Raw genomic sequence first — 23,214 nt, 5'->3', positions numbered from 1 at the left:
CTCCTCTTTTAAAGAGAAATTCTACAAAAGGATCATATCTTTTAAACCTACTGCATACATCTTGAATCAATGGATAAAGCTATTAGCAAATTTATTTTATCATCTTAAGAACTGTGCTTTAATTGCAACACTGAGAGTTGTTTTTCTAATATAATTTCTCCACTTTAAAACCAAATTTAATCATTGCTGTTTAAAGATGGAAAAGTTGGGGGGTGGAGTTCCTAATTGCTAATAGCTGACATCAGTAGGAACTTCACTAATTTAGAAGTGCCTCTTTTGTTTCAATAGGTTTATTGCAGCAAACAGTGTTTAAAATCATTCACCTGTAATTATTTTTGTCAAAAAAAAAGAAAATGTTTTTGCTACTCTGCAGTGATTTTCAAAACAAAATGCACATGCATCATCAGTATTTAGGACTGTAGGATTTAATTGCACAGAGGAAAAGAACATTAAGAATTCAGTAGGCACACCTTCAGGTTCCTGTATTTTTTCTTAAAATTGCAGATATTGGTCATTATATTTGGGGTTTACAGAGTGTGAAGATGAAGATGAGATGAAGTCCCATGTTTAAGGGGTGTTTATCATTGACTTTAAAGGAGGTTTTTTCACAATAGTGTAGCAGTCCCCTTTCTTCATTCAGGTTTGTCACCATAATTTTATCAGGCTGATCCTTCCTCTCTAAATCTGAACATCGCCTGAGCTGTTTCAATTTAGTTGTTTCACAGAAACACAGCAATATTTTTCAGTCTTTTCCTTTGAATGAAAGCACAGTTTTGCCCAGATAACTGCTAAATAAGTCATGATGTAACAGCTAAATCCTTCATCTTGTAACATCTGCATTTTGGCCAAAGTGAAAAAACATGTGCCTTGGCTTTGATCTGGAATATTTGTTGTCAACTTGGCCCACCTTTTTAAAAAATAATAACACATGCCTAGAATTTCTGTCCTTTAAAAAATCATCAATGGCTGAACATGTGTTATCTATTTCATTGTGATCATTCTTCCTGTAGGTAACTTCTGGAGTACAACATTGTTATCCACCCTTCATGCTAAGGAATGGTCAGTAAAATGTTACAGTCCAGTAACTGCTGTGTTTGCTGCTAACACGGGCTGGCAGCATCAATGCAGTGCTTGAATAGCTGTTAATTACTAAGCCTGTATAAAGTGTTATTTATCTGAAATACTAAAATTGAAGTGTTTTAACTTGTAATTGTTAGGAAGAATGAAAAAGAAAATCTGAAAGAAATCAAATGGGAAGGGAAATTACCCACATAAGAACTAGATGCTTGTGTCACTTTTTAGTTAAAAAAAAATTCAAGGTTCTTGTTCATCACTTAGCCTGAATTTGAGTAGATTTATATTAATACATGAGTTTTATTATCATTATTCTTTAATTTTAAATGCTTATTTTCTAACAGGAAAACTTATTTATGGTAGATCTGAAACACATATCATCTGTAATGTAAATGTCTAGTTTCTTTTTTATTTGAATTGTTATCAAATACTGTAATTTTTATCTTTGCATTAAGACCCTGGTTTCTAAACTGCGGAACAGAAAGCTTGTGGATATCATACTTTTTTAAGTTGAGGGGTTTTTAATATATCTATGCAAAACTTAAAACTGTACGGATGTGACCACAAGCCAAACAGAATTTGAAAGTAAAAAGTGAAACCAAATAACTGACTGTGTATCCCCCAGCAGCAGGACCATGATTCCTGTATTTGGTGCAGTGAACCCCCAAATCTTCATGCAGCCAGGACAGGAGAAGCTGGGTGAAGTGGACAACCTTGATGGGAGTCCAGGACAGGACAATCCCAGCCAGATCATGGGCATCTTAAAACATGTATGTCATTCTGTAGCAGAATAGTACTCCATATACAAGTCTGAAATTACTTAAACAGATAAGGCAGACACATTTTATATACTCACTATTATCTCTAAGTCTAAGGAGAAGCTGAATGATGTGCTAGATGCTGGCACATACTTTCTCCCTCCTTATCACATACACTTTTTTACAATCAGCATACACTGCTGGAGACAATGTAGTAGAAATCTATAATATTTAAATGTTTTACAGCCTAAGGAAAATCTGATCATCTTGTCTGCCTTCTCAAATGACAAAGGCCACATAATTTTATCTAATAAATCCAGAATTAACATTTGAATTTATGGTTGAAGTAAACACATCTTCTAGCAAGATGTCTGTTTTCATTCCCTTTACAAGTTAAGTAGATTAAGGCAAAAAAATGAAGCATATGCTGTAACAATATCACACTGTACATCATTTATGGGTAGTGTGCATATGAGGGTATGCCGTGTGTAAAATTCTCAGTGTTTAAATTGAACACATTAGAAGTCTCTGTAAATCCCTGAAAGTCTGCTGAGCTTCCCACATAACTTCTTATACCAGTTTTTTGGCTTTGTAGGGATTTCACAGGCTTCTTTCTGTTCTGACAAAATATTGGATTTTAATAAGGTTTTGTTTATCTTAGAAATGCCATTTTGTTAATTGTGACACTTAGCTGTTTTGCCTTTCTTCTCATCTGTGATCATTAAGAGTTCCTCATGCACCATAAGCAGTACTGCCCTTCCACAAAAGCCTTGTAGAAGAGTAGCTGAAAGAACAAGTTGTGATTATACTTCAGGCATGTTTCCTTCTCTGTCTTGTATGATTTGAAGGTTTTGTTAATCTATTTAGGACATTCGGAACAAAATCCCGAACCAAATATTGCCACGGTGGTTTTAATAAAAATGAGATTTATTAAGGAAGGAGATGGACCACTGGAGAAGAGGGCTGTGTAACAGGTCTAAGCTGGAATGCTACTAAGGCTTGTCTTGATTGGTCTCCTTCATGTCATTTTTTAAAAGAAAGTGAAGTACCATAAGCACCCTCTGATTGAACTTACCTGTCTCCCCTCTGCCTTTTGCAAGTATCAAATCTGTGAGAGTTTCTGGAATCAAATGTCTTTTATTCAGGGTGCTTTTGCTGTGTATTTCCTTCTCATCCATGCAAGTGTTGATGAGCGCTGCTGCAGGAGCCCCCCATGTTACCCCGGGGTGCCTCTGCAGGAGATACCCAGCCCACCTCATCTGCAGCCCAGTCATGTCCATAGGTTACAAATACAGCCTGAAATCCTAGTGCAGGCACCAAGTCTGCCCAGAGTAGTGCTTTCTGGTGGCATTGAACTTCTAAAGTCCTCATTTTCTGTATAATTTGAAGTTCTTTTGCAAGTGTTATACAAATGTCGCTCCTCATCCTTTTTCCATATCTTATTTTTGAACAGGCAGATCACAGCTCAAGTCTGTCTACCCTTTCTCCTAAATTATTGACCATGACTTTACATAGTAAATTGCACTGGCTACAAATGTTTGCTTGAACATAATTCATGACAGAGTTTAAAGAGACAGAGCTTACATATCATTTTCTCAGTTAGTAAACAACTGATGTTAATTTTGGCATTTCTCAGCTTCCGAGTGCTTAGTTTTGATAAGATGGTGTTCTTTTCGATACTTAAAGTCCATTTAAATAATTTTCTTATTAAAAACAACAAAAAAGGCAGCAAAACTTGCACTGAAAATGAAATTACATCCTACTGACCCTCCTTTCTCTGGAAGACCTTGACTAGTCTTGCAAACACGGGAGACCAGAGCAGCAGCACCCTCTGCCACCACATGCCCCAAGTGACAGTAGCCATCGCAGGGGATGATACACACTTCTACCATTTCCCATGCAGGGAATGTAGAATGTGTAGCTGGGATGAAGCACAGGGTGACAGATGCATTCTTGGGCTGGTGGCAAGAGTTAGAAAGAAACAGAACATGCTCTGTGGGAATCTTCACTCTGCTGTGTTTAGGTCAAACAAGGAATTACCAGATTTGGGCTTCTCTTTTTTTTTTTGTATGCACAGTAAAAAGGAAGATTCCCAAGACCTTGTTGTTTCGATTCTAGACCTTAGTGAAATGCTTGCAGAAAAAACTAAGTTAAGCACGAGCAGAATTTTTTTAGCCTTATTCTAATGAATAGTATCAATGAATGAAAAAAAATCAAGCCTTGAGCAGATGCTTGGAGTGGAAATTGTACTGAACATTGAGTTTAGCAAATGTATAAATGACTGAAAACATGTTCCTAACAATAGATTTTTTTAGGCATCTTGTTGTCAACTTGTGACTCCTAGATCAAGGCATTTCGCTTCAGAGTGATGCTTTCCTGTTTCCTGTTGTTACAATTTTTGTTATTCTTTCCGATTTCTTTGTGTTGTTTTGGCCACATAAACATTCCTAAACTGTTTGTTTTGCCTCATTTGTAACTATTTCTTGGCTTATTTAATTTTTCTAAAAAGAATTCCTCACAAGAAGACTGAGAAGATAAGCAACTGAATATATGAAACATGTAATAGAAGTTTAAATTTTGATGGCTGGGGAATTGTCCTGTAAATCTCTTATCAAAATGGTTTTGGTGTTAGTTAAAACTGGTAAAGCTGGATCATTGCCTTCTTTAATGGCTTTACTAACACAGAGTTTTCTCCTGCTTTCCCTATATTTTAAGGTCATTAATGAATAATTATCTATGGCTAGTAATTACGGATCTCTTGAGAATATTGGTTTAATTATATAGGAATCATAAATGGAAGATACAGTTACATATTCTACAATGTAGGTAGTAGTACCTTGGTGTATTATGGCTTTAAAGAATCTGGGGGTTTTTTGTAGATTTTAATTGCTAAGTGTGCCTGGTAAAATATGAATTATTGTATTACCACATGTGATAAAAGGTATACTATTGTGAGTTTCACAGTCTGCAGGTGTAACAGATGTAAGGCAAGATTAACAGGACAGAACAATAATTAAAACACAGACAGCCATCTCAACAAAAAAAAGGGGGGGAGGAAACAAAAAGAAAAGGTTTATCATGTGCAATGCAATTATTAAGGGTGTCTTAAATTCTCTGCAAATACTTGTAAAAGCAATAAAAATGTGTTAGTTTGAAAGACAGCTTTTCAGTGTGGACACTTAGTTAAGGAATTAAGATCTTTTTTTATGAATATAAAAGCTGAGTGAAGTCCTGCCATATGGCAGCATGGTTCATAGGCAATAGGGCCCTCAGTTTATAGATGCTGTGAGCTAAACATTGCTGAAAAAAATAAGAGAGCATTTAGTATATATGCATTTACAACAGTATGAATTGCTTACTCTTTTTAAGACAGGAAGGTTCAAATAATTAACAGCAATATTATGGTTGCAAAAGGAAGTCCAGTTGTTCTTCAGCAGTCTACATCTGTGAAACGTGATACCTCTGGGGAATGAGATTTAATTTTCCCAGGAGAAAATATAAAAGCGGGAGAAAAAAAAGGAATGACTTCTGCTCGAGCAGAATAAACCTGCATCTACAAACGATTAACACTGCATAATGAAGTAGTAAAGAAGCAAAAGAGATTTCTAATAAAGGACTAATAACAAATCCCATTACACCATGGTGTATTTTTTTCTCTTGAAGTGTATTAGACTCTTAGCAAGGGTTTTGAATGAGACTTGGGTAGTTGCAAGCAAAGTCAGCTCAAATAATTCAAGCTTTGCTGAGATTTCTTGCCTAACAGTTTGTGTAACTGGAAAGTTGTGGTTTTACAGGTGGGAGGAGTTCCTACTGCAGGTAATGGGCTTCATGCAGAGTCTGAGTAATGTTTGTGTCACCATAGGGTGATCATCTCCTGTAGGCTGGGCACTGCAGGGTAGTGTGCCACTATGGGAAAACCCCTTAGGTAGAAGAGACGTGGTATTAAATGCACCAGCTAATCCTTGCTTTTGTGTAACAGTTCTGATTTCTTTTTCTGAGTTCTCAAAATGAACCAAAATAGGAAAGGGGCTTGATCAGAGAGGGAAATACAGAGTTTTTGTTTTGTTGTAGCTAATATTGGGAGTTCTGTAATTACTGTACTAACATAAAAAGTTACCAGACCAAAGAACATAAATGTTTGATATGAGAGTGAAATGGTGGTGTCTTTTGAAATAATGTATTTTCACTTTTAAAAGGGGACATATCTTGGAAGGAAAAGATTCTATGTAGTGATCTCTAAATCTGTACGTGGATATTTTTATGGATTGTACATATGGTTCCAGTGGCATGGGAAATACAAGTTTTGTGAACACAACCTTCACTCACAACAGTCCCTTTGAATGTCTTTTATAAGAGACTGTCTTTTTGTGCAGATCGTTACTATCTTCAAAGCTTGTGCTAGACTGGCATGCTGGAATTAATTTGTCCAGTATTTTCTTTATACTGGAATCAGAAAAAAAAGGCCAATAACAAAATCCTGGATGCCTTAAACCAATGATTTCTGGAACAAAAGTGGTTAAACATGAATTCTTACAAGTGAAACTAATCTCGAACAAGAAATTTCTAGTTGCCTTTTTAGAAATTTTTGTGAGTTTTAAAGAATGACTTAATTTGCTTAGCAGAAATTTGCAATCAATCTTTTCTTGCCACTGAATAAACAGATTCCACATGCGTAGCTATTTGCATATCCCAGCTAAAAATGTAATTCATTATTTTTAAGTCCATTTCGTAATAACTATTTCAGGATTAATGTTACTAACTATTCTTTAGCTCATTCAAATGTGACCTTAGATAATCCTACCTAAAAACATACAAAGCTAGTAGCTCTATTCTGGAATAGGGAAGAGGAGTGCCTTTCCTGAGGTCAGCAAGTAAGTCAGTGTAAGAGTCAGAACTAGAAATGAGAAATCGAGAGAAACAGTTTTCTACTTCTGCATCTCAAGCTTTCAGCCTCAAGCAAATATTGCATTTAATACAACAAATTTTCACATTTTGCTAGGTAGGAAAACAGCCCAGAGATTAATAGGAATTAACAGTATACTCTACATGAAGATTATCACTAAATATGGTAAAATTTCAATTAGATTTAATGAAAATAGCATCCATAGCATATTTTATATAGAGTCACAAACACTGTCATCCATAACAGGGAGAAAGCCCCTTCACAGTAACTTTGACCTGGTCCACTTTAGTTGCTCTTTGGCATCTGCTTCTGAACTGGCTTTCACTTGACTGGGCTTTTCAGGGCTTCTCATAAGCTACTGGGTTCACCCTCCTAGTTTTGCTGTTCCAGGCCATTCTTGCATAACACTTTCTCCTATTCATCTTAGGTCACTATCACATTAAATGCTCAAAAATGTGGTATATGGGAGTGATGTATTTTGTCCTTTGAGGGTCACCCACATAATAATATTGGTCAGTGAAGCTTCTGCAGTCTCTAATGTACAATTTCTTTGATGTAGATGCAGTAACATTTCCACAAATACAATTAGTTAAGTCTTTATCGCAGATCTTGATGCTTTGCAGAATTTTCTGATAAAATGTTTAGGACTGTAGCTGATCCTGAGATATATGTCCTGACTTTACCATACTTGGTAAAGTGCAGAAATACAAATCATAACTTTCCTCTTTTTTTTTTCAGGCGATGGGTAAGGCTCCTGTTTGGACGTGAATTCCCTCTTCAGGATCTTCTGGTTGTCTGGGATGCTCTATTTGCTGACAGTATCACCCTGAATTTAGTTGACTACATTTTTGTAGCCATGTTGTTGTATATCAGAGATGCCTGTAAGTATCAGCTATCTTACAATTTTTTTTAAAGAATGCAAACCTATTCTTTGAAAGAAAAAGAGACCTTAAAAAGGATAAATTCCGTTGTGACTTTTTTAACATATTGAAAATCATTCCAAATACTAGGAGAGGAGCTATTTATTATCAGACGTGGCCTGCTGTATTTATGAAACAAATTGTATCTTGGAGTTAAATGCAGGTTTGTTTTGTGAGTAGTTCTGTGTTTTTACATGGAGTTGCAGATTTTATGTGCTCTAAGTGATACAGGCAAGTATAGAGCTCCACCTTCCGACGAAGCTCATGAATTAAGTAAAGCTTCCCTGTGACACTTGAAATATTTTTATGCTGTTCCCCTGTGAGAAAGAAGAAAATGCACAAGACAATGGCACACAATTTTGGAAGAGATATCATGAATAAAAAACAAAGATGAGTAGAAATCACTGAGTATGTTTATTCTGTGCAAGAGGGGCATCTTAAAAATATTGATTTATTTTATTTCGGTTCAGTACACCTGAAATTTGTGGACAGGTGAATTCTTATAATTTAGTGATGACAAATAATATTAAGTTGGGACAAAGAAGCAACCAAGAAAATTTTGTTAGCTTATATAATTGTAAATGGGAGGAGAAAGAGATATAATAATAATTGAGGTATTTATTTCTGTCCTATCAGATTCTGTAAAAAATTGTGTATGCAACTGATGCAACAAAGTATGTGTTTCACAGCAAGATGTATGGCTGTCATTAAGTATATGAATTCTATAGCAAGTTATTCAGAGTTAAGTATATACCATCTGTAAGCTTTAGGTTATAACAAGGTCACATATTTGACATAATTTTGTATTCTAGGACATAGGAAGTTTTCAACATCTGTGGTTCCTATTTTAGGGCCCAGTCTTGAAAATATAATGTGGTACTTTACACGTACATGTTGTTCCTCTGACTGCCTTCATATGTTTTTTAATTACTTTTTAATAAACATGCAGAATATAGAGCTACCTTTCATTCCTCTCAAAAAAATGGACGTTTAATTCTGGTCAGAGGTTTCAAAATTAATGCTGATGTTTCAGGATGATCTGATTACAAGTCATTATGTTTTGCAGTCTATATCTTACTTGTTTATATTCAGTAAACTGAAGTAATTTAAAATTTTTGGTAGAGATATGTTCTGAAGAGGCATGTAAGAAAGTTTCTTAGCATCAATATTTTATTTCGTGTCACTGCTTACCTTTGAAAAAACCAGCACATTAGAACTGTGCTTCTAAGAAGCCTCTCTCTTCTTGGGGAGGGACAATTGTTCTGGCTTTGTTTTCTTTTGGTTTGTGTTGCTGGAGTACAAGTATCAGTATGAGTTAACTAAAATGTGAACTAAAAATGTGTTCCAGGCTTTTGTATGGAATCAGTCTCCTTTTCCCTAAACTTCCCAAGCTTAGTAAATAGAGTAGTAAATAGCTTTGCAGTGCAGTTTACCCAAATGAGAGGGAAAGTCATCTCATCAGGACAGCTAATACTTCATATTTTGACTGTTTCTGTAATAAGTAACTTATTGTTCTATAGCTGGACCTAGTTAGTTACTCTAAGCATAATAGAGTAAAGTAAGCAAAGTAAGTCATAAATACTGTAAAGTTGAATCTATTTTTCAAAAGTAAAGTTCAAGCCGTAACAATTTCCACAGTTCTTGATTGCATAAAAAACCCTTTTGTTATATATCTGTAACAGAAAGTTTTCTGGTTTTCCTCATGATTTTTATTGCTGATAATATTTGAGCTTTGAACAGAGTTCAAAGTTGTAGTAATTTTAAAAACATTTTCAAATAAAGTAAGTTTATAAAAGCTTCTCTTTATTTGGTGAAAGGAAACATAAGCTCAAAACATCCAATGGTGATAATCATCTTTAATTTAAATAAACCGTCGGGAAATTTTTAGTTTAGAAACTTTGAAACAATAAGAACAATAATAAAGCTCCTGCGATATTATGTTATGAAAATGTCAAATATAAGCAATTATAATAATACAGTACTCAAAGCATTTGAAAGTTTAGAAATTGTGCTGATTCTTTTAAAACAACACATTTGGGGATGGGTGAAAGTTGCTGGTTTGAGAATTGATGAATTTTTTTTCTGTGCTCTATTATGATGTTCTCAAGGACACGATTTTAAGAAACTTATTTCTGCTATATTTCTCATTTTTATTTTAGTTTTGAAAGCTTCTGTTGCTCAAACAATATATTATGCAAGGAGAAGGGAACCTTTAGATTATCAGATTATTGCTTATATATTTTAGAAATTACTGACACATAATCATGTACACAGCCATTCTGTAAACTGCTCTGTACAGTTTTACATTTATATCCGAGCAGATCTTTGTTGTGGAGAGATAATCCTCACACGCCAAGCTTAGGGTTGTGTACCAGTGTAGGTGTAAGTTTTAATAAATTATTTCCTGTGTTTCTTTGGAAAAAATTCTTGAATTCTTGCAAAAATGTTTTGGGTTTTTTAGTTTTTCTTTTTTAATCTGTCAAATCAGAAGCATGAATATTTCCTTCTCTCTCACCAGTGTGAATATACATTAGGTTGTTGATAAAATCAGAATGGAGGGAAGGATGTGATGCATCCTGTATTTTTTCTACTTCCTTTCAAGGAAGACAAGAATGAACAAACCTGGAAGACCTGTCTATATTTTGTATAGTAAATTCACATCATTATTGAACCAGGAGCTAATTTTGACTGATCAGTATTAGAGTAAGTGTATTTTTATCTTGTTTCCACTTGAGGAGTAAGTATGGCCATTGTTAGAGCTTAGTTGTTCATCTCTAAAAGCACTGTGAATATTTTGAGAGAAATAAAGGAGCCATAGCTTCTTCTTAGAGGAACTGATTAGTTATTTTTGTTATAGTGCAAGATGTTCATTTGTCTATGTTTAACTCAGTTTAGGGGCTATTAAGGAGAACCTGGCCATGTGTAAAGCAGAAGGGAGAAGTAATCCCACCCTTCCAGGATTATGAAATAATCTGGATAGAGGATCAGTGACATCAAATAATAAACTTCTAAGAAATTAAATGTATCAGAAAATTTGGACATTGTTGAGGACAGTTCTCTGAATTTTGAAGTTTTCCACCACATTACTGCTGCTTGTATCCAGGGGTGGTTATTGGGCCAACAGAGAAAATTCAGTCTCTTCTACAGCAGAAGGGAGAAGGCAATTTGTTGTTCCTCTGGGCACTGAATTGCAATATTAATAAAAGAACAGTAAGATTGTTTTCTCTGTGGAGATGAGTTTCTCTCCTCCTTTCCCTAAAAATGCCAGTGGCATTTTAATTTGGGGAAGTGAGAACTTGTGGTTCACAGTAGAAGCTGGATCCAGATGTGACTCTCACTAAGCCAATGAGAGAAGGAAAAGCACAACCAAAGAACCACCAAGCTCTTTACAAGGCAGCTGAACACACCAGCTACTGCTGAGACTGGATATTTGTATTTCACAGAATCTCCTTCCAGAAACTTCATCCTATAGAAGATTCTCAGAAATCCATTTAACACCAATAGGCATATTCAGTTTTGGTTTACTGCTGTTTATCTATAATTTTTAAGAAAACTGGCCCTCTGTTGTATAATATTACACATTTTTTCCTGAAGAGACAATCATAGATTGGTTTGGGTTGGAAGGGACCTTCAGGGATCATCTAGACCAATCCCCTGGCATGGGCAGTGACATATTCCACTAGAGCAGATTGCTCAAAGCCCCATCCACCCTGACCTGGAACACTTCCAGGGTTATCAACAACATCTATGGGCAACCTGTGCCAGTGATTCACCACCCCCACAGTGAATTTCTTCCTTATGTCCAATTCAAATTTACCCTCTTTCAGTTTAAATATGTGGGGGGAACCCTGAAGGTAAAAAAAACCCATATATAAAAGTTAGCAGGTCTTCCCTTTAAAGTGCTGGATTTTTTTTTAACTTTCTGGATGATAAGGGGTTTTTTGAGAGAGGGGTCAACTCTGCACCATTAAAATAAATCAGTTTTTTTAATATTTTGTGTTCTCTGTATCTGTGAGACAGCAAAGAACTCTTCCAGGAAAAATAAAGAAAATATATTTTTAATCCGTTTTACATTGCAGAATAGAACACATACTTATCTCTTCAATTTCTATAATTTATAAAACTATTTAGCATTTAATATCAATATTCTCTGTTTTTATTTGCTTTGGTAAAAAGGCATCATGATCACAACCACAGTTCAGTATCTAAAATTTGATTAACATAGGAGAGTTTGATTGGGTATTGGGTTCTGTGTGGTGCTCGTGTTATACTCTGAAAGAACTCTGACGGATGCCATTGTATTGTGTTCATTATGCCAGCTTTGTGACTTCAAGAAGAAAAAGCAGGTACCTGAATATGAACAAGAAAAACAAAGGGTAGGGAAAAGAACAGGCAGAACAGATAAAGAATGAGTAGGATAAGTGAGTGCTTTACAAATGAAAGCAGATGTATGAAATTACAAGCTGTCGGATCAGCAACGGAAATGAAGATGATAAAGTGGTTCCTTACACAGATTATAATTATTCATTTTGCCCAGTCCTGCATCTTTTCCCCATAATCCTCTTGTTGAGGGAGGTAAGGTGCAGGAGGATATGAGGCTTATTCACATGAAAGAAACAAAAGTAAACCATTTAAATGTCTCTGTCCACAAACTGCCCTTTATTTTGCTTTTTATTGATTCAAAATAATCTTGTATTTGCAACATCCCAACTAATTAAAGGTATTTCTTACAATAGCTGAAGTCCTCAGAATAGTAAAGTTTGTTAGAAATGTATTTACAATTGCTATTGTTGGAGGTGTCTTTATGTTGCAGAGTGGAGGCATCATTAACAGGCATTGCTTTGACAGCTGTGGCAGATGGATTGCCTGGATTTAGATGGTGCAAAAGAAATGAAGTAGTTTACATAGACCTGCTTGAAAAGATGTCTTTAATAATTGCACTCATAATTAGATTGATTTGGGAAGGAAAGGAAAAAAAAAACAGAAGATGACAACAATAAGCAAAAAGCCATAGAGTATGCTTACATAGATTCAGATAAAATCAAACAGATTAGAACAAAATTATAAAGTTCAGCAAAGCATGCTGAAAATTTTCTGAATAAGTGAAAAAAAATCTAAGCAAGTTAATGCTGTACTATATTTTTTTTTCAGTATTATGAAATTAAAATCTAGTCTTTTCCCTTTTTCCTGAATATTTTGTGAAGTTTCTGATTTAAAAGATAACAAGGAGTTATTGAATAATTGTATGTATGCATAGGTATCTGAGTGTGCGTGTGTGTGTATATATGTAAAAATGTATTTAAGAACAACATAAAAGATATTTATACAAAAAATAATCAGAGTGGGGCAAAATTATAAAGCCATAAATGCAAATTATCACATTTAAATTTAGATGTCTGTGGAGGAGCATCTGAGAAGTCCATGTCCATTTTGCAGCACTAGCTCTTCAAGCCCTGCTGATGGTGTTGCCCCTGAGCTGCACTGACTGGGGCAGGTTTTGGGGGCACAGCTACAGAGGTCTGAATTGAGGCATCTCAATCTGGAGCTAACATAAGTGTCAACAACATAAAGTCATACTTTTAGAACTCAATTATATTAAACCAAGTGTAGTGACAAGGCTTGATTATGTCTATCTCCTTTTACTCTGAGCACTGCTTGAGTTCTGGGAAAAGACAGCCAGATCTGAGCTGTAATGAATTTACTGGAAAAAGTACTGTTTTGGAATATCAAAGTAAGACAGTAATATTTTTTCTCTCTCTCTCTCTCTCTTATTTTAATTTTAATTCTAGTGATTTCAAGTAATTATCAGACCTGTTTGGGACTTCTGATGCATTATCCACCTATTGGAGACGTTCACTCCCTTATCCTAAGAGCACTTTTTCTCCGAGATCCAAAGGTGAGATGCTTGCTCTGTTAATACAGGAAATAAATCACTGTAATTAAATGTTCTAAATGCTATGAAGTTAATAACAACCTACATTTTGGAAACTAAATGGTAGTTTTGAGTTTCTTCTCACCTGACAAAAGAGCTGAAGGAAAGAGTTGGAAACAGAGTAGAAACAAGTTCCTTTACTCTTTAAAGGATACTTTAAAGGACACTTTGCTAAAGTAATCCAGGAGCTCTGGTAACTGCAATGTGCTCTATAGAATAATTTGCTCAGGAATCTTTTAGGATAAAGTATACTTTTCAGGGAAACAGTAATGTTACTATTTAAAACCTAGTAAGCTGTATAGAAAGCATCATGCAATTTCATCTGAAAGACCTTTTTCATGGGATTTCTGAGATTAATCACTGTTAATCCTTAAAGCACTACCCCTGCCCAATATATAATGGTTATGTGATGGTTTTTGATTAAAAACAAGAGTTTGATGTTACAGCCTGTAAAGATTCACATGTATAAAATGTATAAATTCATAAATTCATGCCAAATATTACTAGCATGCAGTTTCTGATGTACTCATTTATTAAAAAAAGAAAGAAAACCTCTTCCTGTTTTAGAATGGCATATGTATATGTGTGGGTATAATATACAGGAGAGACTCACTGTATAGTGGATAAATTCAGCTGTACACAGTAATCTGTATTTACTCAGATCTCTGGCAGATAGCAGAATTGTGCTGCTGGTTTTGAACTGTCTCTGTACATGTCCCATTAGTAGGCTGCCAGTGTAAAGTCTGATTTCCCTCATCTTCTTGGTGCGCAACATCTTTGAAAGCAAAAAATTCATCACTTCTGCACTCTGACTGCCTTCTGCAACATTTCATTCAGTACCAGTGTTTACACTTTTATGGATTAAGAAAAAAATTGTCTCTTTGTTTCTGTATATCAGTTTTTTGCAGAAATCTGCATCCTTATAGCTGTTTTTTTCATTCCTCTCAAGCACAAAGATTTCTTTCATGATGAGAAGTAAAGTGTATCATCTTTTCAGTGTGTAAGAAAGTTTCTAACGTTAGATCTCAGGAATCTTTCTTAAGATTTTGGCAGCAGTATGTGAAATCAAACTGCCCAGCATTTATTTATGTACTTCCATGGCAAACAAGATAGAAATATTTTTCAGAAGAAAGATACAAAGGGAGGAAAATTTTGCTCAGTTATCCATCTGAATTCAATATGTAATCTGTCATTTATTCAAGAGATATGTTAAACAACAAAGTGATTACTAATTATTCATCTGTCCTCTGAAACATGCTAGGCAGCATACAAGACATCCTATCAGCTGAAGGGGACAAAAATTAACCACCAACTTCCCACAAAGAGGCTTAATCACTATTCCACTCCTTATGCTCTTGTCTCCAACAGAATGAAGCTGTCAGGCTTATAAGGCCTTGATGCCCAGGTGGGCCTTGATAAATACTGGATTTCTGTAGTAGTAGTAGTAGTTCTGTAGTTATTTGCTCAGGTGAATCAGTACTTGAAACTCTTTGATGCAAAGAGTGGTAGTTGCTTTGTCAATTTAAAAAAGATAAAATGCAATTGTTTCTCATTTCTAAGCTGTACTTTTTTGCTTGGGAAATTCTCTGAATGTTGAGAAGGTCTGATTTCCAGAAAATGAAGAGCCTAAGGGACTTGCAGCCACCTATGATTTTACACTGGTTCTTTGTGTGAGGCCGCATAAAAAGATCAGGACTTCTTACAGTAAGGAAATAAAACCATTCTAAAGGATCCTTCTAAAACTAAAAAATAGCTCCTGATCTGAGATATAAATGTATTTTCAAGGCTATTACTTGAATACCTGTTTCTTACCTTTTCCTAGGTGTGACTTTAGGTTTCACTTAGATGTCTGTAAGCATATGTTTGTTCAGTCTCATTTTTCTATATATCTCAAATGGAAGTCTTGCTGTTCTTTAAGACCTATGCACAAACATTTCCAAATCTGTCAACATTTTTCATGAAAAGGAATGAAAAGGAAGACTCAACAAGGCATCATGGGTGCTGTAGGAGTCTAAAGTCAGTGCCCAGCACAGATTATATACAAAAATAAGTGGAAAATTATACTCTTTTCTTTTTTTTGCTATTTACATAGATATAATTCAGTTTGCCCTTATTCCCTGTGCAGATAAAAGCAGGTTGGAAGAAATGACAAAGAGTAGTCTGTAGTGCAACTTGTAAGTGGTGATTAACAAATTCAGCACTTAATTATTTTTCTTCCTTCTTTGATGTTTTCCTGTGCATTTCTCCATCACAAGCTTCTGGTTTCTAATAGGAAATTACATTTGGTTCAGTGCAATTTTTTCTCTCCTTATCCAGAGCTGAGTTTTTCTGCATGGAATTTCTTCCAAGACTTTGCTTGGGTTTTAATGTGAAATCAGGGAACTCTTCTCTGGGAGACTGTTGCATGGTCCAGTGGCTTATTTCATTATTTGTTGAACATACCAAGAATGTTTAGTGTTGTTCCAAATATCTGAGAGAGGCTTGCTCTCTGCACCTTGAAGCTTTAAATTTCAGCTGGACAAGAAATGGCAGTTTAGAAGTCATGGCCAGTTGCAAACAGGAATCTACCACTTGCAGGTTTGCTGATATATATGTTGTCTTCCATATTATTTTTTGCAGCTAGGAAAATACTAAGTCATCTTACAAGAGGGGAGGTTGTGGGGTATTTGGACTAAAAAAGGTTGGAGGTAGGTGAATAAAACTAAAAGGTTCTTAAGGAACAATCTTGTCATAAATTGTGGAGTTTTTTGTTATCAGATGGTAAACCTCATACAACTTTTCCATCTATAACTTCCAATTCTGGAGATAACCTGGGTTTGTATGTATAAAAAACATCTATGATTTTTTCTGTTTCCTCGCTCTGACACAACAAGTATTTCCTTCTTACTTCTTGTCATGTAGTCTCTCTCAGGAGAGCTAAACTTAGGCTTGATGAACCTGTTGCATTTTGTTTGCCTCCTTTCACTCCAGTCATCACCAGGAGATGTTGACTAAATGTCAGAAGCAAGCTGTACTTAAAAGGTAGGGGGCATTTTTTTTCTCAAAGATGGACAAGTGCAATTTCCTGACCTTTTGTGAAATCAAGCCTTAGCATTATCCAGTATTAAAAATAATATAAAAAGTAATTAGTACTTGCCATTAACCTAATGCTTACAGCAGCTCTCCTGATCACTTTGGGAACCCCAGTTGGCAGCTGAGATGAGAGAACATTTTAGATACCACATCTCTGATATTTTTCAGTGCCACAGAAGAGAAAAACACATCTCTGTAATAGCTGAAAACAAGTTAATGCACCTGTCTCTGAGAGGGGGGCTGAGAGATACTAATTTCGCAGGCATGAGTATGGATCAATGCAGAATAATTGAATTTCAGCCTTTTCTGCATTTGGCTAGCTCCACTTCTTAGGAAAATGTGGAATGAAAAGCTCAAATCAGTGTTGTTGTCTTTGCATAGGGTGATAAAGTTAACCTGCTTAGCAGAGTATTTGTTTCACATTTCTAATCTTTGAACAGATAATTGCCTCAATTATTTATATTAAAGTAACTTCTACGCATTTAGAATCTTTCTGAATATAAAAGTAGAGCTTCTTATGGAAGAATGGGCTATTAAAATTGTATATATGTGAAATGAAAAAATAAGGGAAGATTCTTTTATGTATATCCAAAAACATTCACTGAAGGTGTGTGTCTGCATATTTAATACACCAGGAGTGGCTCACTTTCTTTAGTTTTTTCCCTTATCAAAATCATTGAGAACTGTTAATTTTCACAGCAAAGGCAGCAAAATTAAGAAGTAGAGATATGGAGATAGGGCATTGGAAAAATATAAAGTGATTAAAAAACATAATTCTAACTAGAGTTGTTCAAATAAAAAAAAAATTAAAAAACCCAATTAGAAACAAAAGTCATAGAAAATGTGAACATATTGTGTTCCTTAAATAACCAGATGTTCTTTCCTTCCTGAAGGCAGCCAGGGCTAGGAATAAAAGGTTTAAAACTATTGTTTTAAGTTAACTGTGAATTTTGAAAATCTGTTTTCACCCTTTAGCAAATAAAATTCTAATACAGAAACATAAGCAAAGTAATTTTCATCTTTGGGTGTTCTTATTTGTATGTTGTTCAATGTTGAAGTGTTAACCTTATCACAGTGACTTATTAGAAAACTAAAACACTACAGAGAATATTACAGTTTTGCACCACATACTAAGAACCTGACATCTGTCCTTTGTCTGAAAGCTTACTGTATTTGTTCTTAATTTTTATGTAAAATAAGTTTGCTTTGAGATATTTTAGCATGGTGAGTTGTCCCATTCATTGAGCAAGCTAGTTAGGAGCTTAATTCAGTGGAGAGATCTTTTTATCATAAGCTACCAATTAAAAAACAAAAAATAAAAAAGTGCGTGCTTGGTTGATGGAAATTGTTGCTTATGCTAATAATATTATAGCTACTGCTGCTGATATTTTCTCAACATTGTATTTTAGCTATTTGCTGACATTGAAAGTGGCTATATATTAGTATTAAATTCTAGCTAAATCCATGGAGAAGAATACATGACATTTCAAAGAAGTCGTATTAGTTCGTCATGACTGAAATTACAGATACTGCCAGAAAACGTAAGCAATAAAATATGGTCATGATCACTCATGTAAGAAATAGTTGAAAAAAATCTGCATTCTAGCTTTTAACTCTATTCACTATCTAAGCAATGAGTAACAAGGGGAAAACACATTGCTGAAATTTTGAACCAAACTCTTTGTACATTTATTTTCAGCTGAATTTTCTTCTTAAGTAGCTGCCACCGTCTCATAGTTTTCTCCAAGCTGGTTTCATGTGCCTGAAAGGCTGTTGAGTTTCACTTTCTTCTTCTTCAGATAAATTCTTTTCTATACACTCATTAACTGAGGTGCCTCTGCAGAGCTGCAACTGTCCTTTGAACGCTGCCGTTATGTCAGTATTGTTGTTTTGCTGTTTGTGGCAGGAGAAAAGCAGGTTTGGGGTTGTTTTGTTTGTTTGTTAGCATTGTGTGTGCAATCTGGCATTAATTACCTCTCTTTAATGACCAGATTGCAGCCAATCAGAAGTTGGGATCTGGCGCTACTCCGGCATTAGCAGCTCATTAATTTGTACCTCCACGCAGAGGTACTGCTGGGGTGCAGGTCCACTTCATTACAGGGGTACCAGCAAGGGGCAGGGAGACTCTCGACAAACATTTCTGCTTTTTAGTTTTGATCATGAAGAATGTGACTGATATTTCAGGAGCAATAATGCACTGAGGGGGGGTTTAGGTGTATGAAACATAAGTTATCAGGAAACTGGGATAATGGATATCCCAGTGCAGTGTGAGCTGCCTGTACTTTAAGTAAGGAGAGTTGCCTGACTGAGTGAGGTCACCTGTACTTTAAAGGAGAGTTAACTTTACATGAGCTATTATTGATAAAGGTTTTCCACAAAAGTGAACTACACATCTCTTCATCTGGAAGAAGAGGACTTAGGAGAAATAAAAAAATAAACACATTTACTTTTAGTGATTCACAGATAACTTCTATTTGCCTTAATTTCTGCAAGTTTAAGAACTTGCATATGCAATGCAATGTAGATAGATTTTTATGGACAAAAATGTGGCACCATTCTCAACTTGACCTCTGCTTTTATAACCACATTCAATTCCTTGTACTGTACTCAAGGATTTTGATGTTCTAACATTCCCATTTGCAAATACAGTGAGGTTAGATGTAATCTAAACACCTCACTTTAAATAAATCAATGTTTTTTCTGTAACTGCATGCTTAGCTTTTTAATGGTGGCCATGATATTTACTTACTCTTTGTTTATGTTCATGTTCTTAAAATGAGAAACTTATATTTTCCAATAAATTGTCTCTGCTTTGTTTTAAGAATTATTGATTTAAATATTCAGTTATTGTGTTTCATTAATAGAATAAGGTATGACAGGCGGCTAAGAGTTTAATGATAAATTACTTGGAATAACCATGTTGCCATAGTACCACATAAAAATAGTAAGTGTACCATGAATTAAAAATCTGCTTCATTTTTTTACATTTGTTTCAACACCTTTTTTCCCCATTCACCTATGCATTTTAGAATACAAAAAGACTACATGGTCAATACTTGTGATGCAATAGCTTTGTTATCCCTCTCAAAGTTCATTGCAATCTCTTCACTGGTACATTAACCATTTAATCAACCCACCGTAAAATAGTCATCCTCAATATATCCTGTATGTCACAAGCAGTATTTTCAGGAAAAAGTCTTGGAAAGTGGTTGATTAGTCACATAGTCAAGACTTTTCAAAAGAGAAACCTTTCAATGTCGTTCTCATTCTGCAGCACCATATGCAAGACAGTAGTCATCACTCAAAGGAGAAAGCTGATCTCTTGGATTGCCAATGGCAACGCAGTTCCCAAGTGTTGCTCTCTCCTTAGTGTTGCACACACAGGCCAGTTGCGTGGGTAAGAACTCACAAACACTGTTTCCATCAAAGCTGAACAGCCATTGCATTTAAATTAATAGGAATACGGTGGGGAATAACACGGAATAAAGCAAAGCTTCCAGAACAGTGGCACCTGCCATAGAGAAAGCCATGCCACAGGTAAGAGGGTGCAGAAGCAGAGGGCTTGTCCCAGTTCTGTGTGGGGCCAAGCAAGATGGGGCTGCAGTTCCCTGCTGATAGCAAGATCAGAGCCCAGCCAGGTGACTTTGTTGTCCTCATTGCCCATCTTGTGTGGCCCAGCAGGAAGGAAGGCCACTGGCCTCCTTAGGGGCAGGAAGGAGTGGGTGGTGTGGCTGCTGATTTCTGGGAGGGTCAGGAGGAAATGGCCAAAGGTGAGTTAGGAACTGCTGTTTCTACTTTTGGCTAACATTTGACAGCAAGTCTCCAAGACAAGATAGACCAGAAAGTTCTCATTGGAAGAAAGATTTTTTAAATTATTCCTTCTATTTGAGCAGGTTGAGATCCTCAGTAGCAAAGTAAAAACAATTCTGATTGTACTTGCTGCTAAAGCAAGAAGCTGAAGCATTTTAAGCTCTTAATTACTTTAGCTACCAATAAAACTTATTGCTTGTGAATTTCTTGGGGCTATTTCTTTCAGTTGATAGGTTTACTTCTGTTTAAAATGTCATTTAAAGCTACTGACCCTCTCCTATAAAAGTAATAATGTTATTTATAAAATTACACTTCTAAAATGTATTTAACAGTGTTAGAGTGAGGTGATTATGGTTCTTCTTATGTGCAACCTGACAATTCAGTTAATAATTTCTAGTTTGCAAGGGAGTTTATCAAAATGAAGCATTTAAAACACTTAAAGCACTTTGATTCTACCTAATCAAAAGTCCTCCATTTCATAATTTATTTACTTAAATTTGCAAAACACAAACTATGAGTTACATAAAAGTTGTTTCATTACTTTTCAATAATATATGGAAGATTAACTGCTGAATCACATCCTATCTATTATGATGGAATTTGAGTTCAGACTCTTCTGATAGAAATGCAGATATACTGCTTGTGTACCTATGTATTTTATAGTAAATATTAGTGTATCAATTGTAATGAAGGCTATTTGAGTATGTTTGTATTGGAAAGCACTTCTCTGAAAGAGCAAAATACTGTCAAGGTAGAACTGGGAATGGTATTTTTTTTTTCCTTTGCCGTAACTTTTTATGGAAAATTAGGTTTGGAGATGTTATGTCTTTTGTCCTTTGTCTTTTTAAGGAACAGTAGTGATCAAAATGGCTCTCTAGGATAAGTCCTCATGATTAGAATCCTAAAGGAAAGGAGTTGCTTGTCCCGCAGCACCAGGCCCTTAGCTTCTCTCTGTGTTTCACAAGAAAAGATTTGGATGACATATTCCTTTTGGTGTGTGCATGGGGCTCTGTGAATGAGCTTTTTTCACTCCCCTGGGGACCTTTTTCAAGTGGTTTATGTAGCAGATTACACGGAGAAAGTGAATTATTCTGTTTCTTCTCCTTGTAGTGAAAATAACCAAATAGCACCTTAAAATGTTCTTGTTTTTCCCTGATATGTGAGATTTGTGTACAAGCTTGTATCTGGAGAAGATGTAATGCTGTAAGTGTGCTTACAAGGGGTGTATAAGTATAAGCTTTGGATAACTGCATTACTCACAAAGCCATCAGTGAGTTATGCAGGTTGTCCAAAACGAGTGCCAATAAAACCATAATGTGGTAGCTTTTCTGTACATAAAGATGTCATATTTTAAATCTCATAATTTGGAGCATTCCAGGGTTTAAAGCAAGGCTTGCTGTGTGTTCCTTTCAAAAGCCTGGAGCTTTCCTCCACAATGTTGTAAAACTCCTGTTCCTGACTGCGCGAGGCTGCAAGATGCCAGAGCATAAATCTGTCACGGGGTAGAGCTGAACACTGTCAGATTTATACCTTACTATTTAGTTAATTTACTTCTTAAAACCAAGGGTTCAGCTGAAAAATAGGCAACTAAATTAAGAGGCAGATTTAAAAGGTACTTAAGCGATTCTGTTGATGCAAGATGGGGATTTTACGCAGGTTATGAACTTGAACGTTGGCAGGTCGGAGTCTTTTTGTCTGGAATATCAATAAAAGCTGATTTGGTAGGATTTGATCTACCTGTTAAAATGCAATGTGCTGTAATACTATAAATGAAAATTAAAAAAGGCTTCCCGAGCAGTTAGGACAAGAAGCCAAAATACACAACTAGAAATTTCTTTCAGTCAAGTCACTGAAGCATTTTTAAATCTCACTTGTCATTTTTTTTCAGTTCTTCATCTCTTGTCATAGAATGCCCATGTGAGAGAAAGCATGTGTGTATGCAGTTAAAAACAGACCATAACGCACAGTATTTAAAATATCTTCCTGGTGTCTGAAATTTCTAGTTGCCAGGGGAATGGAGGGTTGTCACGTAACAAAACTGGAGATAATTTATTTCAGCCTAATCAGAGTTCAGGGGTCTTCCATTCTTGACCCAATTAACTGAATTTTCTTTCCTTTTCTGTTTTTTCTGGGAAACTTTGTTGCTTAGGGGGAAAAAAACCCCTCCTTCATTTTCTTTAGAAACAATTAAATATTATAATTCTTCATGCTGTTATTGCATTGTAAATAACAAGGTCCATGATTGAGACCCTTAGCATCTTCTGAAAAATGTAAACAGGAAGCATTATTCCCAGTTTGAGGATTATGGCATTCCTTTGCCAACACCAATATTAGTGCATGGATCTCCTGACTCCTGTGATTAAAGGAAGTTCTTTATTAGTTTTGTGCAGTGTATCCTTCATGTTTGTGCTGCTTTCGTGCACAGGGTTGATAGATTATCAATCTGTGTTTTAGGTGGTATTTTGCTTTTGGTCTTGAACCACTTTTGAATTGGCAATAGTACCTTATAGTATCTAATGTCTTGCTGGGTTTTTTCATTCTAATAATTTGGTGGTTCATAGGTGGATAAAATACCTTTTGTGCCCCAGCAGGTTGCTTGCTGCAGTAGGTATAATAAGGGAAGAGAACTAGCAGGTGAAAAGAAATGTTTGTTTGTTTGTTTGTTTGGGGAATGGTTTTTTGCTTTGGGTGCTTTGGAGTTTGGGATGGTTTGGTTGTTTAGTATATAAAATACCTTGATATGTT

The 23,214-nt window shown here is 35.5% G+C and overlaps 1 protein-coding gene across 9 annotated transcripts in view; it reads left to right on the top strand.

Annotated features, from left to right (window-relative positions):
* TBC1D5 (TBC1 domain family member 5) overlaps positions 1-23,214 on the top strand; it is a 311,934-nt gene that overhangs the window by 225,579 nt on the left and 63,141 nt on the right. For all 9 annotated transcript variants that reach the window (XM_064413964.1, XM_064413959.1, XM_064413950.1 and 6 more), the window contains 2 exons: positions 7,474-7,616; positions 13,445-13,551. In XM_064413964.1, coding sequence (XP_064270034.1) covers positions 7,474-7,616; positions 13,445-13,551 — 250 coding nt within the window. The remainder of the gene's footprint in view (positions 1-7,473; positions 7,617-13,444; positions 13,552-23,214) is intronic.

Source organism: Passer domesticus, chromosome 1 (assembly GCF_036417665.1).
Source record: "Passer domesticus isolate bPasDom1 chromosome 1, bPasDom1.hap1, whole genome shotgun sequence".
NCBI classification, from domain to species: Eukaryota; Metazoa; Chordata; class Aves; order Passeriformes; family Passeridae; genus Passer; species Passer domesticus.
The sequence above is the reverse complement of the archived record's forward strand: the minus strand, read 5'-3'. Positions and strand labels throughout refer to the sequence as shown.